We start from the raw sequence: 15588 nt of genomic DNA on the forward strand, positions 1-15588 counted from the left end.
CACAAAGAATTGTCATGCTTCGGAAAATAAACCACTGCGTTTCCGCACTGATTTTTCTGTAGCATGTGCACAGCGTTTTTCTTTTTCCATAGGATAACATGGTACTGTACATCACTAGCGAATCTGTAGCAGATCCGCAGGGCCAATTCCGCTGCTGATCCGCACACGAATCCGCAACATGTGCACAAACCCTAAAGCTGGGTGGGATCAGGAGCACTCCAGGGATCTGGCCAGCAGTGTTTGCAAGCTCACAATGAAAGCACTTGTGAGCACTGCGCATGTTCGAGCATCGCTGTAATGATTTCTGAAGAATGGGGCCAAATTTTATAGTAAGTTGCTAGGTTAATAATTACAAGCATTTTGTAACTTCATCTTTTTTACAAGATGGGTGTTATTGCTTTATTGATTGTTGGGGTATGTGCACATGAGGTCTTTTTCAGGCGGGTTAACTCTGAAACCACCTGAAAAATCACCCAGAAATGCTCAAAACATGGAAGATATGCATTTCTATGTAAAAAAAAAAAAAAAAATCTTGCTGTGGATATGTTCAAGTTTTTAAACATCTGAACCACCTCAGGTTTCTAAACACACCAAGCCGTTAAAAGAAATGATACCACATACAGTCTCTGTGTAAAAAAAAAATAAAAAAAAGTAACAGTTTTTACTTTCACATTTCACACATCCAGAATAATTTTATCCCTTTCTGAGCAAGTAATTTTTTCTTATTTTTCATTTTCCCACTTTTGTTTTTTAAAGACTTAACTCTTTAAGACCAGTTTCACACGTCCAGAAATGTCCGTGTGACACACGAGTACCACAGTGTGCCGCATCAGTACCACGCGGACTGCCGCCGGCTAAGTAGCGCTGCAGTAAGCGCTGTTCCCCTTCATGTGGTGCTGAATGCGTCTGTCATTCTCCCTGCTCTGCCTGCAACCAAGGAAGAATGAATGGAAATTGACCCTCTTATATTTTTTACCAACCAATCATTTTCCCACTGCTCGTCACTGAGCCTGAGCGCGCTGCTTCCCATTCATTCTCCAGTAGTTTACAGCCCGAACGGTGGCATTAGCACCGCTCCGGCTGTAAACTGATTAACCCCCATATATGGATTTACGCCGTGGGACTTTACTGAGCGCCGGACACGTAATGTATATTGTTGGTTTATTGTTTTAGTTATTTTTACAGGAGATCGAGGGATTCGAGATGGGAGTAGCAGTATAGTAAAGATGGTAAAAATGTGTGGTGTATTGTTTCATTAAAAGACTGTGCAGGATGCTTGGCATTTGCCACAGAACACCAGGATTGGAAAATTCACCACTGACGCCCTGTGCTCTTCACAGATGAAAGTAGGTTCACACTGAGCATGTGACAGACGTGACAGAGTATGGAGGCGCCGTGGAGAGCTATCTGCTGCCTGCAACATCCTACAGCATGACCGGTTTGGCAGTGGGTCAGTAATTGTGTGGGGTGGCATTTCTTTGGAGGGCCGCACGGTGTTGGACTGTGAGCACATCCCCCATCTGTGGACGTCAGGCATGCAGTCCATCCTCATGGAGTCGGTTTCTAACCGTTTGTGCAGACACATGCACATTTGTGGCATGCTGGAGGTCATTTTGCAGGGCTCTGGAAGTGCTCCTTCTGTTTCTCCTTGCACAAAGGCTGAGGTAACTGTCCTGCCCACCCACGGCCCCCTCCACGTCTCCTGGTGTACTGCACTGTCTCCTGGTAGCGTCTCCAACCTTTGGACACTGCGCTGACAGACACAGCAAACCTTCTTGCCACAGCTCACATTGATGTGCCATCCTGGATGAGCTGCAGTACCTGAGTCACTTGTGTGGGTTGTAGAGTCCGTCTCATGCTACCACGGTTGTGAAAGCACAACCAGCTTTCAAAAGTGACCAAAACATCAGCTAGAAAGCATTGGTACTGAGATGTGGTCTGTGGTCCCCACCTGCAGAACCACTCCTTTATTGAGGGTGTCATGATAATTGCCAATAATTTCCATCTGTTGTCTATTCCATTTGCACAACCGTATGTGAAATTGATTGTCAATCTGTGTTGCTTCCTAAGTGGACAGTTTTATTTCACAGAAGTTTGATTTACTTGGAGCTATATTATGTTGTTTGTGTTCCCTTTATTTTTTTGAGCAGTGTATATGTGTGTGTGTGCGCATGTATGTGTGTATGTATGTATATAATATTATGTTTCACTTTTAATTTTGTTAGTCCCCGCTGGAACCTCATTAAAGTCATAAGTATATAGTCAACATGACATCCTTCATCCTAAGCCAGGACTTTATAACAGGGCAAAGATTGCAACCTGGGGAACCTTAAGCAAACCCCCAGTGGCGGTGACAATCCATAAGCACCCTACAATCTTGTAGTGGGAGGCCAACGGATCACGTGCACTAGCAATCTCTACATTTAAATTATTTTTTTATGGTGACTGAATACAGAATTTACTGTATATAGTTACACAGCAGGATTTTGAGCAAGCTTCAGTTGCAGCTGTTACGGTATCTGCTGGTTATATTACCACTTGACCTCCATGCACCGTCACCCATTAAAACCCTACACAGCAATATTCCATTAAAATCATTGGTCCCTAGAAAACCACAAAAACAAATGTGTTAAAGTAATGTGACTTTTGAATTGGTAGCATGTAGACTATGCGTATACATTGAGGCCACATAGCGGCATATGGTTGTCTAATAGGTTTTCATCATACTGCAGTTTTCCAGTTCTACACAAACTTCCTAATTGTCTGGTATAGCATTTTTAATTTTTGGAGGCTTTATCCATGAGATGGCATCCATGTGAGTTTTGCAACAAATATCAAGGGCTTTTAACTGGTTTCACTACTGAAATGTGTTTTCGCCCTGTATTTACTCCTGCATGATACTGTTTGAAAACAGAATGTCACCATTGTAGTGTGGCGGTGTTCATACCGTGCGGTAATGAGGCAGTGACCCAGTAAAATTCAGCGCAAATGGCTTTATTATTCAAAAACTCACAACTTAAAGGCAAAAGGGTATCCTCCGGATCGCAGCCGAGGCATCAAAACAGTCCATCTCCGAAACCGGTTGCCATGGGCGACTGTACCACAGTGTCATGCTGAGGGGGCGCCAGGCATTTTGCTTCCCTTGGCCCTGTGTTGCCTCACACAAGCCGGATGTTGCAGAGCCACCTGATCTGCAGCTTGCAAGCAAACACTGACACACCTAACCCTTTGCTGCAGGGTTTTAAATGGGATCTGTGGTCATGGGCCACTTGTAATGCCCAACTGTGAGAAATGAACAACCCCACTACCATCCTGTAGTTTACTCCAAAAATAAAAGCCCATGCTAGGTTTTCTTTAATCTGCTGTAGCCATATAGCTTGACCAAGTCCAGACTTTTATTCTGCACTGCAACCACAGCAGTGTCTGTGACTGCAATGCACTCCAGCGGGCTCAATATGCTTTTTGCCTTCCTGGGTGATGCATCCTGGGTGATACATACTGTTGGCAGCGGATTATTCAGGATACTCTCAAAGCGTGTGACAACAGAACTTCTTTATTCAGGAACAAACAGGAACAATATATGATAACCTTAATTGATCAGGAATAAATCATTTGTGTGTCTCTATCTGTGCAACATCTACAGCAGGCTGCATCTCTCATACACAAACACAGGAAAAACAGGAAATATGGTCACATGCTCTCCCTGTGTGAGCCTCTGGGAGTTTTTTTTGTTCTATCTTTATGACCAGCATACAAATCTAGGAACTAAACACTCATAGACAGGAATGGAGTTGTTGCACCAAACATATTCCAACGCATACTGACCCTCGCATATAATTCACCTCACTGTCTAACAACATAATAAACCTGTGGAACTAATTTCAGCTGTGTTTATAGATTTCTTGCCTCTCGCAGGAGAGCAACATCATGACGCATTTAACAAATGATGCAAGTGAAAAAAAAGTGGTATTTTATGGAGTAAAGTTTAATATCTCATTCAGATGTATTTTAGTAGAACTTATTCATAATGATTGTGAGCCTGTCCTTTCGGACATGTCTTTTAACTTCAGTATAAAAAAACTTAAAGATTAAAGGGATAGATGGGATCCAGAGCGATCAGATATCTATAATCAGGGGTATAACTAGTGGATTAAAGTCATGTGAACTCCAGAGCAACTTTTTGACCTGGACTCCCCATCACCACTAGCTTGTTACTTGGATGCCCTGATGCCACATCTTGCGTGTATATATACTAGAAGTGTGGGATAGATGTTCTTCCTCCTAAAAAAGCAAAACATAGATGTATCAATATACCTAAAAGACAGAAGCTATATATAGCTGTATATGATAATCCACCCTTAAACAAGTCACGGTTGCCAAATAACACCAGTATAAAAGGAACAAACATTATCACCATACGGTTAGTACACAACTTTATACATCAAGGCCATTATTATCAATAAAACTGCTGTATACAAGACTGAAAATGACCACATGTTGATATATAAAAACAACTGTGCTAAATCCAATAGCACAATAACACAGTGTGTATGTAATGGTATAGCGGGACATCCAGTGACCTTTTAGGATTGTAGTCATTCTGTTTTCCTTCTCTATCTGGCCCAGACCACCATGAAGACTTCCATGTTTTGTCTCTAAAGAGTGTAAGACAGACATCATTGGTTGATTCATTTTTCTTATAGTGGGAGCATTATCCTGAGGATAGGCGATAAGTGGGATTCTAGAATCAGCCCTTCAATTAAACATGCGATGTATCATGATTTCTGTGCCTACATTTAAAGTCAGAGATGCAACATGGACCTATTTCCTTTTGGTATTGTGTGAAAATACATTTGTATGTGTGAAAACTGAATATTAAAATCGGAGCTCTCACTTAAAAATAAGTCAATACCCCATGCCAATGCAATTACCTCCATATCAATCCTTTCCTATAGGAAAATTACTTGTAGTGTGAGATGAGCTTCTTTTATAGACACATTGTTGCAGAACCGTAGTATTGCTAAAAGATAAATGTATACATTAACAGTTATTGACTCAATTTTACAGGGGAGAAAATTGGCAACATGTACTCAGAATGTTTCCGACACTCCAGGGTTAGAAAATGAGCATACATCTTCTGTAAATTCCTATGTCTGCCAGTCCATTATTATTCCATCACATGCAGCCGGTCAAAGCAATTTTATGTCTTCACAGCCCATAGTCCTTGGTGACCAAATGATAGGTAAGCTTCCCGAAATAAGGACGTTTTAAAGATATTCTGTTATGCCACAATATTGCATTATTACTGATTTAGTATCTGACAGATGGCATAATCTTTTATCTGATTCAGGTGTGACAACAGAAACGACACTGGAAAAAATAATTTCTCCCGTGGACTTGTTTCCAGGAGAACATGCAGACCTAAAAGACGTCATATTCTACTACAGGTAAACAATATGGTTAAAAAAAATTATTTAAAATGAAGATTTAAAATCCAATAGCATACCGCTTTAATTTTACAAATGTTCCTGAATTCTGTACACCATTTATTTTAGAATTTCAGGTGAGGTGGAACCAGGAGTAGGTGACGTTCTGTAAACCGTGTTTATGCCACTCTCTGATGTCCATTAGTCCTAATCACTCATTAATGATAAAATTGCAACACTAAGAAAAGTTGTGAAATTAATAGTAATAATTTTATTTCTATCGTGCCAACATATTCCCCAGCACTTTACATTATAGAGGGGACTTCTACTGACAATAGACATTACAGCATACCAATAAACACACAGATCACAACAGATACCAAGAGGAATGAGGGCCCTGCTCGCAAGCTTACAATCTATAAGGATAAAGGGGAGACACGAAAGGTGGATGGTAACAATTGCTTTTATTGTTCGGACCAGCCATAGTGTAAGAATCGGGTGTTCCTGTGATGCTGCATGAACTAGTTAACAGTCTAAATATGTAACAGTACAGACACAGAGAGCTATTAAATGCATAAAGCATGTGAGAACATGATGCGAGGAGCCTGGTTATGTTAAAAAAAAAAAAAAAATTTTGAATGAGCCACACAGGGATATTTAGGTTAATGCGTTGACTCGATAGGCCAGTCTGAACAAACGTGTTTTTAGGGCATACTTAAAACTGTGGAGATTGGGGATTAATCATATTAACCTGGGTAGTGCATTCCAAAGAATAGGCACAGCACGTGAAAAGTCTTGGAGATGGGAGTGGGAGGTTCTTATTGAGGATGTGAACCTCAGGTCATTAGCAGAAAGGAGGGCATGGGTAGGGTGGTAGGTTGAAACGAGGGAGGAGATGTAGGGTGGTGCTGAGCCATGAAGTGCTTTGTGGGTAAGGGTAATAAGTTTATACTGAATTCTGGAGTGGATGGGTAGCCAGCGTAAGGAATGGCACAAGGTAGAGGCATGCGTATAACGAATGGTGAGAAATATGATCCTAGCTGCAGCATTCAGGACAGATTGGAGAGGGGAGAGTTTGGTAAGAGGGAAACTGATTAGTAGTAGAGAGTTACAGAAGTCCAGACGAGAATGAATAAGAGAAACAGTAAGAGTTTTTGCAGAGTTGAAAGTAAGAAAAGTTCGAATTCTAGAAATGTTTTTGAGGTGCAGATAACAAGAGCGAGCCAGTGATTGGATATGAGGGGTGAATGAAAGCTCGGAATCAAGTATGACCCCAAGACAGCGGACATGTTGCTGGGAAGTAATGGTGGAGCCACACACGGAAATGGCAATATCGGGCATAGGTAGGTTAGTAGAGGGAGGAAAGACGAGGAGTTCAGTTTTTGACAGGTTCAGTTTCAGATAGAGGGAGGACATGATGTTAGAGACAGCGGTAAGACAATCACTGATGTTTTCCTAAAAGGCAGGCGTGTGATATCAGGAGAAGTGTATAATTGGGTGGCATCAGCATAGAGATGGTACTGGGACCCAAATCTACTGATTGCTTGACCAATAGGGGCAGTATACATAGAGAAGAGGATGGGGCTTAGAACTGATCCTTGAGGAACCCCAACAGTACAGGGAAGATAATAGGAGGAGTAGCCAGAAAGATGCAGTAAAGGAGCGTTCAGAGATAGGAGGAGAAACAGGAGAGAACGGTGTCCTTGAGGCCGATGGAGCGGAGCATAGTGAGGAGGAGCTGATGATCCACAGTCTCGAATGCTGCGGAGAAATCCAAGAGAATTAGCATGGAGTAGTGACCATTAAATTTAGCTGATAGTAGATCATTAGAGACTTTAGTGAGGGTAGTTTTAGTAGAGTGTAGAGAGCGGAAACCAGATTGTAGAGGGTCGAGAAGAGAGTTATCTGAGAGATAGCGGATAAGTCAGGCGTGAACCAGGTGTTCCAGGAGTTTAGAGATGAAGGGAAGATTAGATACAGGTCTGTAGTTAGTGGCACAGTTTTGGTCGAGGGATGGATTTTTAATTACGGTAATGGCTGTATGATGGCACGTTTAAATGAGGAAGGAAAGATGCCGGAAGAAAGAGAGAGGTTAAATATTTTTGTTAGGTGAGTGGTGACAGCAGTGGAAAGGGACTGGAGGAGATGGAATGGGGTCACTGGTGCAAGTAGTAGGGCGAGAAGATGCAAGGAGCCTGATTACTACTTCTTCTATTACTGGTTCAAAATCAGAGAGTGAGCTAGATGCAGTGGGAGAGGGAGGACAGTGCATGGTATGAGGTGATTTGGAGATAATTTCCTGTCGGATATGGTCAATTTTTTCTTTGAAATAATTGACCAGATCGTCAGCGTGGAGGTCCGTGCATGGGGCCTGCATTCTTGGGTTGAGTAGGGAATGAAAAGTGTCAGAGACGTTTTGGGTTATTGAATAGTGAGGTGATGAGGGTGTTGAAATAGGTTTGTTTTGAGAGGTGAAGGGCAGTGTTGTATGTTTTAAGCATAAACTTATAATGGATGAAATCTTCGGGTAGATTGGATTTTCTCCACAGACGTACAGCGCACCTGGAGCACCGCTGTAGGAAGCGTGTTTGCAGGGTTGTCGCCGTCTGTGCCAAGTTGTTCTATGTATAGGAGGTGCAGTTTCATCCAGGGCCCTTTGAAGTGTTTCATTGTAATGCTTCAGTGCAGAATCAGGATATGAGAGGGAGGAGATAGGGGCCAATGATGACTGCAAGTTCTTCATAAGTTTCTGGGTGTTAATGGCCTGTATGTTTCTAAAACTGTGGAAAGTGGGGGTGACCAGGGCAGGATGGCAGTTCTTGATAGAGAATGATAGAAGGTTGTGGTCAGAGAGCGGGAGAAGGGAGTTTGTGAAATCATCCACTGAGCAAAGCCAGGAGAAGACCAAGTCGAGGGAGTCTTCATGCGTGGGGGAGTTAGTATGCTGCGAGAGGCCGAAAGAGGAGGTTAGAGATAAAGGTGAGAAGCAAATGGTGAGAGGGGAAGAGCAATGGGAATGTTGAAGTCTCCCATGATGAGGGTGGAGATGTCACAGGAGAGATGGTGTGGAAGCCAGGTGGCAAAGTGATCCAGAAACTGATGGGAGGGGCCCGGAGGACAATACACCACTGCTACTCACATGGAGAAGAGGATGTAGAGTCTGACAGCATGGACCTCGAAAGAAGAGAAGGCAAGTGAGGGTACTTGAGGGATAACCTGAAAGGTACATTTGGGTGACAGGAGCAGACCAACGCCTCCACCTGCTCTGCTGTCCGATCTTGGGGTATGAGAGAAGTGTAGTCCACCATATGAAAGAGCAGCACCAGCGGTAGTGTCTGACTGCTGGATCCAGGTTTCAGTAAGAGCCAGAAGGTTCAGAGAATCAGAAAGGAAGAAGTCATGGATGAAGGAGAGTTTATTACACACTGAGTGAGAATTCCAAACTGCACAATTAAAAGAGATAGAAGGCATGCAGGGAATATTAATAAGATTATATATATATATATATATATATATATATATATATACATCGCAGGATCGATACACATGTTTAATGAGATGCAAATGATGAAAAAATAGAAACATTATGTTCAAATCAGTAACATGTTTATCGATCCTGTGATTTCCATAAGTCTACAACTTTTCCTTCTTGGTGTTGCAATTTCAATACTGAGGAGTGTCTCTTGATAATCTGCCTAGGGAGATTGCAGGATTGTGTTTTCCTCCAATGATCCTCCTTCTATATCTGTCACCTTAATCGCTTAAAGACATGCCTTTAAGTCTTCAGGACAAAGCAATTTTTTTTCATTATTTCATTATGACTCTCCAGGAACCATAGTATTTTTTTTATTTTTTGTCTATGAATGAGGGCTATTAAGCTTACAACGAGACATGCAGTTTTTAGAGCCATAATTTATCCTAAGTGAAGGGGAAAAAAAAAACAAAGAAAAAAGTTCTGGTCAGCACGAATGTAAAATCCATATGTGATATTTCAAAAAGTCAAACACTGCATTGCTGTCTCGCACCCACAATAGGTCTGTTTTTAATCCTGTTCCTGTCTATTTGCTATTAGGAATATAATGTGTAAGCTTTTATAAATTGAGCAGCAATTACTTTCCTACAGCCATAAAAGAAAATATTGATCTAACACTCTGTATTCCAGTATTGGGCTTGGAAAACGGACACAAAAACGTCATGTGTAATTTCACCCTAAATAAAAAGCTTTGCAGCACCTACCCTCTCAGTCCTTTGTAAAAATATCCTGTGAAATAGATGCTAATGCTGTATTCAGATGATTAAAAAAGTTTTTGCTCTGTGATCCAATAGCTACATTACACCTTGTTCAGACTGCGGCTCTGTTGATAGAATAGTCCCTAGTTTTAAATTGCTCATTTGCCAATAAATGAACTTAATGGGAATCTGACAGCAGCACAATCCCTCCACATCCCATATCAAACTGTTAGGCTATGTTCACAACTTGCGTTTTTGCTTGTTTTTATGCAATTTTTTAAAAAATTCATAGCAAAGGCTATGAGATCTCAGAAAGCTCATGCGCACACATTGTTTTTCTTTTTCCTGACTGATTTTGAAAACTGCTGCATTTTTGGAAACTGCAGCATGTCGTTTTTTTCAGCGGTTCTAGCGGGGATCTCACCGAGGTCACGGGTGTTCAGCCCTGCAGGGAACACAGCCTCAGTGACCGGAGATAACCTTGATTATGTCACTGCCGGTCGCTGAGGCTGCACTCACAGCAGTTCATGTCACCAGTGATTCTCAGCCTGGATGGTCGCATTTTGGCACCGTCCATGTTGAAAACTGTTTCTTCCCCAGACATGGATTACGGCGTGGGACAGAATGACGGAGAGGTGAGGGATATTGTTGTTTTTTATTTTTGTTTTATTACAGGAGAACGAGGGCTTCGGTTGAATAGCCGTTAACTGAGTATAACTGTGTTTGTTATTTTAAATAAAAAAGTAAAAGTTTGTTTTGTTTTTTTCTAATGAACGACTTTATTCTGGGTGTGTCTTTATTTACTATACAACTACAGGATTAGTAATGGAGAAGTGTGAGCTTGATGTCACCTGACAATACAAAGGAGACATCAACCACACAAATATGAACCCCACTTGCCACCACTACAGGGCAAGTGGGATGAGCCGGGAAAAGTGCAAGAACTGGCGCAGCAACACGCTGATTTTTTTTCCTTTATTTATTTACACCCCAGGAGCCAGCTAATGAATACACCCATCAGCCGCTCCTGCTCTTGCTGTTATTAGTGGCAGCAGGTGTCGGATGTTGGGAGCTGTAGTCCCATCTGCTGACACTAATCACGGGAGATAAACTTTATACCTCCGATCACAGCTGAGTGCTAATGCTGTCTTTTTACAGTGTGGGAACCGCGGCTCTCTGACCGGCGGGGATGATTTCACCGCCGATCAGAAGCAGCGTTTGCCGCTGTTACACACATGACTGTGTGGCAAACACTAGATGTTCGGTCCTAACACTAAACTTCATAGAAAAACACAAAAAGAGGACTAAAAATCCTCCAAAAAATTCAAGGCCCAACATTTTTGGCCTTGTACACTAGGGTGTTTGCTCTCATGGGATGCATTTAGATAATGCTGGGCAGCCCACCTGATCTAAAAGTATGGGCGTCACTAATGGGCTGTAAGCCATATACTGTGTATTACCTGTGTGTGACCAGCGCCCTATACAAACCTCTTTTGTACGATCTAATACTAAGCAATCACCCCCTCCATGAGTTTGTAGGTTGTGAGTGGTTGCCTCATCAGTATTTTGCACCTGTGTTGTCGCCATCTTTATTGTATGGGTTGACTACATCCTGAGAGTGCACTAGTTAAGAGACCTGGGCAGGTAAGCACTGCAGTCACTTTGTGCTGTATTAACTCATAGCAGTAACATTGAAAGACTGCGGGCCTGTCAAAGGTCGCAGGTGTCAGCTTGCAGCCTCTGATAGGCCGGAAGTCATTTAGCATCACTACTATGTGACGTCGATATGCGGCCTGTCACAAAGCAGAGCGCCCTGTCACAGCTGTACCTGGCTTTCATCTTGATGTGCGAGCCAGCACCAGGTTTTCATGGGCCCTGGGCATAAGTCTTAGTAGGCCCCTTTCACACATACCACGACTAATGATACACAGATAATAAATATAGGTATAGTACGATGCCAAAGATTTCACTTACTTCTTAAATTACATGAGTGATATCTATTGTAAGTTCTACAATGGCTCAGAAACCAGTGAATCCTGGCACACAGTGAATGCAGACTGCAACACATTAGACCGAACAATATAGTCCTCCATACAGTATTATAGGCACCACATAGTCCTCCAAACAGCCTTACTGGCACCACATAGTCCTCCATACAGTATTGTGGGCCCCATATATTGCTCCATACAATATTGTGGGCCCCATATATTGCTCGATACAGTATTATGGGCCCTATGTATTACTCTATACAGTATTATGCGCCCCATAAAATGTTCCATACAGTATATTGGCCCCATTTAATGCTCCATAAAGAATGGCCCCCCTATATAATGCTCCATACAGTATAATGGGTCCCATATAATGCTCCATACAGTACAATAAGCCCCATGTATTGCACCATACAGTATAATAGACCCCATTACTGCTCCATACAGTATATAATGGCCCCATATATTGCTCCATACAGTATAATGAGCCCCATAGAATGCTCCATACAGTATTATTGGCCCCATTTATTGTGCTATACCGTATTATGGACCTCATATATTGCTCCATAAGATATTATGGGCCTCATATATTGCTCCATACAATATAATGGGCCCCAAATAATGCTCCATATAGTACAATGTGCTTCATGTATTGCATTATACAGTATAATGAACCCCATTATTGCACCATACAGTATATAATGGCTTCCTATAGTCTCCATTCACTATATAATGGCCCCCCATACAGTCTAATGGGCCCCTACAGGAAGGAAATGGTTGAGGAAGTAAATGTGGCTGGGAATTTAGGAGGCAGCATTCATTCTATCCTCAAATGTTGAATTACAAAATGAGGAACACCAGCGAGGAATAATTCTTTACAGTTGGACTTCAGAAAGGCAGTTTTTAATGGACTCTGAAAGAGGGTAGGAAAAGTGCAGTGGATGGATGTTCTAAAAGTCAGAAATGTCCAAGAAGGATTGGAGATTTTACTAAATGAAATTCTCACTGCTTTGTAACAATCCCAAAAAGAAAAATTGGAAGCATTTAAAGAGATCAGGCTAAGTCCTTCTGTTCATCTTCTGAGCATGCTCATGAGACGATCTCCCATTGGAGATCGGGAGTCATGTGCTCCTGTCCTGTTTCAGAGCTCATTGGTCCAGCTTGGAGATCTGGAGGCTTCCGGAAGGTCCCGGCTGCTATAAAAGGCGCGCATGGCTGTTCCGCCATGCGCTATTATAGTCATACTTGCTGCTGTGTGAATGAGGACGGATGTATGATTCTGGTGAATGACTCATTTGAAACCCCTACCCTCTGATATTACACTTGTGGTTAGGGATTGAGTTTAGTACCAGCGCCAGCGCGCCTCTGCTTCATCATCAACAGTTGCTAGCGTCCGACATTTCGCTTGTGTACTAGCATTGTCGTGTAGCGACAGTGTCCCATGCCGCGCTGCAGTAGCAGCACTCCTTGGCGTCCGCAGTTGCGACGTCGCACACATGGTAGGTCTAGAGGGACGCAGTCCCACTGTCCTTGGCTCTGCTCCTGTGACCTGATACCGTGTGTGCAACTATTCTGAGCACTGTGACTTTAACAGGTTCAGCCCTATTGTATTGTGTTTGGCATCTCTGTGACACAACAGAGATTGCTCTGTGCACCTGGGTGAAGTTTAACCCCGTGCGCACCGCCGCCATATTGCTCCTGCCACCACTTAGCAGCGGTTATATCACCTACTGCACGGTGGACCCCGAGCGGCGAGCGCACTTTATTCGTTTTTTTTATTTAGTGCGTTCCGCCGTTCCTAACAGAAGGTTTATGCATTTAAGGCAAACATCTGTTCTTTGTCATGGGGTCCTGAATAATGCAAAAATGTCTGTATTTTTAAGGTTTAGGTGGTCACTGGTCAACATTATTGGAGCCCTGTCCCTGTGGTATATTGAGATAACGTTGGGAAGCTTTATTACTTAGGGGTTGTTCTCTGATAAGGCATCTGTAAAAGTGGCTTATATTTGATATTTCGGTTCTTCGATCTCTGGTATGGCTGCAAGTCGTTCACAACACTTTTAATAATTAGGTGATAACTATTTACAGCCTTCAGACTACTTCATTCTTATTATGCATGGGTTGATACAGACTTCAGATATGCCTAAGAAGTAAAACGGACTAGTTTCTTACAGTTTTTCTCTGAGAGTGTGATAAAAATGGCCCTTGTCACATTTTAAACTGCAACTCATCCATGTCAAGTGTCAGGACAGGCTACAGACTTAAGAAACAAAGCTTGAAAAATGTGTCAATTGTCAGATGAGCAGAATAGTGAACAAACATATCTCACTCATCCACTGAAGAGCGCTGTGACATCTCCATACTGACTGAGCACAGCGAGGGTGGGGAGATTCTCCAGCCTGAGGCTAGTTTCACACTAGCGTATTTTCCATGCAGCGCACGGCACCGCTAAGCCCCGCCCCCTGCCGGCTGCCGGCCCGCCCCATCCGGTCATCGCCGCCTACTATCGCACACGGCCGCATGCTATCTGCGCACCCTATCTTTAGCATAGGGTGCGCAGACCATGCGCTAGTAGGATTTTAGTGTGCGCTGCACCTTCAAAAGTGCAAACAAAAAGCACAGAATGACAAATGTGCAAAAATACCTTGCAATAAGACATATAACAGTAGTCAGCAAGTGCTGATAAAAGGTAATAACAAACACAGGGTATTTAGTCTATACGTTTTTTTGCAAAAAAATGTATAACAAGCTGCCTCACCAACGTCAAGGTAACCCGTATTGAAGCAGTCCCTATCTAATGTATTTAATACCTGAACATGTGAACTGTATCTAAATAAGCAGGATTAAGACAGGCGCTTTCTGGTATGGGCACGTGATGCAAGACAGCTCCTTATGTGCATGTCACACAAGAGAGGGGTGGGGTCTCTCAAATCATGCATAAGCACGAAAAAAACTGGATTAAAAACACACATGTGACATGCACAATGTGAACAAGTCTGTTGGACCATGTTCACTCCACCCTGACTGAAACACAAACAAAAAGCACAGAATGACAAATGTGCAAAAATACCTTGCAATAAGACATATAACAGTAGTCAGCAAGTGCTGATAAAAGGTAATAACAAACACAGGGTATTTAGTCTATACGTTTTTTTGCAAAAAAATGTATAACAAGCTGCCTCACCAACGTCAAGGTAACCCGTATTGAAGCAGTCCCTATCTAATGTATTTAATACCTGAACATGTGAACTGTATCTAAATAAGCAGGATTAAGACAGGCGCTTTCTGGTATGGGCACGTGATGCAAGACAGCTCCTTATGTGCATGTCACACAAGAGAGGGGTGGGGTCTCTCAAATCATGCATAAGCACGAAAAAAACTGGATTAAAAACACACATGTGACATGCACAATGTGAACAAGTCTGTTGGACCATGTTCACTCCACCCTGACTGAAACACAAACAAAAAGCACAGAATGACAAATGTGCAAAAATACCTTGCAATAAGACATATAACAGTAGTCAGCAAGTGCTGATAAAAGGTAATAACAAACACAGGGTATTTAGTCTATACGTTTTTTTGCAAAAAAATGTATAACAAGCTGCCTCACCAACGTCAAGGTAACCCGTATTGAAGCAGTCCCTATCTAATGTATTTAATACCTGAACATGTGAACTGTATCTAAATAAGCAGGATTAAGACAGGCGCTTTCTGGTATGGGCACGTGATGCAAGACAGCTCCTTATGTGCATGTCACACAAGAGAGGGGTGGGGTCTCTCAAATCATGCATAAGCACGAAAAAAACTGGATTAAAAACACACATGTGACATGCACAATGTGAACAAGTCTGTTGGACCATGTTCACTCCACCCTGACTGAAACACAAACAAAAAGCACAGAATGACAAATGTGCAAAAATACCTTGCAATAAGACATATAACAG

General features: G+C 42.4%; 1 protein-coding gene across 2 annotated transcripts in view; it reads left to right on the forward strand.

Annotated features, from left to right (window-relative positions):
• The window catches only part of ELAPOR1 (endosome-lysosome associated apoptosis and autophagy regulator 1), a 402340-nt gene that overhangs the window by 294722 nt on the left and 92030 nt on the right, over positions 1-15588 (forward strand). For both annotated transcript variants that reach the window (XM_073561048.1, XM_073561047.1), the window contains 2 exons: positions 5068-5242; positions 5351-5447. In XM_073561048.1, coding sequence (XP_073417149.1) covers positions 5068-5242; positions 5351-5447 — 272 coding nt within the window. The remainder of the gene's footprint in view (positions 1-5067; positions 5243-5350; positions 5448-15588) is intronic.

This window comes from Dendrobates tinctorius, unplaced genomic scaffold (genome assembly GCF_039654945.1).
Source record: "Dendrobates tinctorius isolate UK_male_01 unplaced genomic scaffold, ASM3965494v1 ptg000312l, whole genome shotgun sequence".
Classification (NCBI taxonomy): domain Eukaryota; kingdom Metazoa; phylum Chordata; class Amphibia; order Anura; family Dendrobatidae; genus Dendrobates; species Dendrobates tinctorius.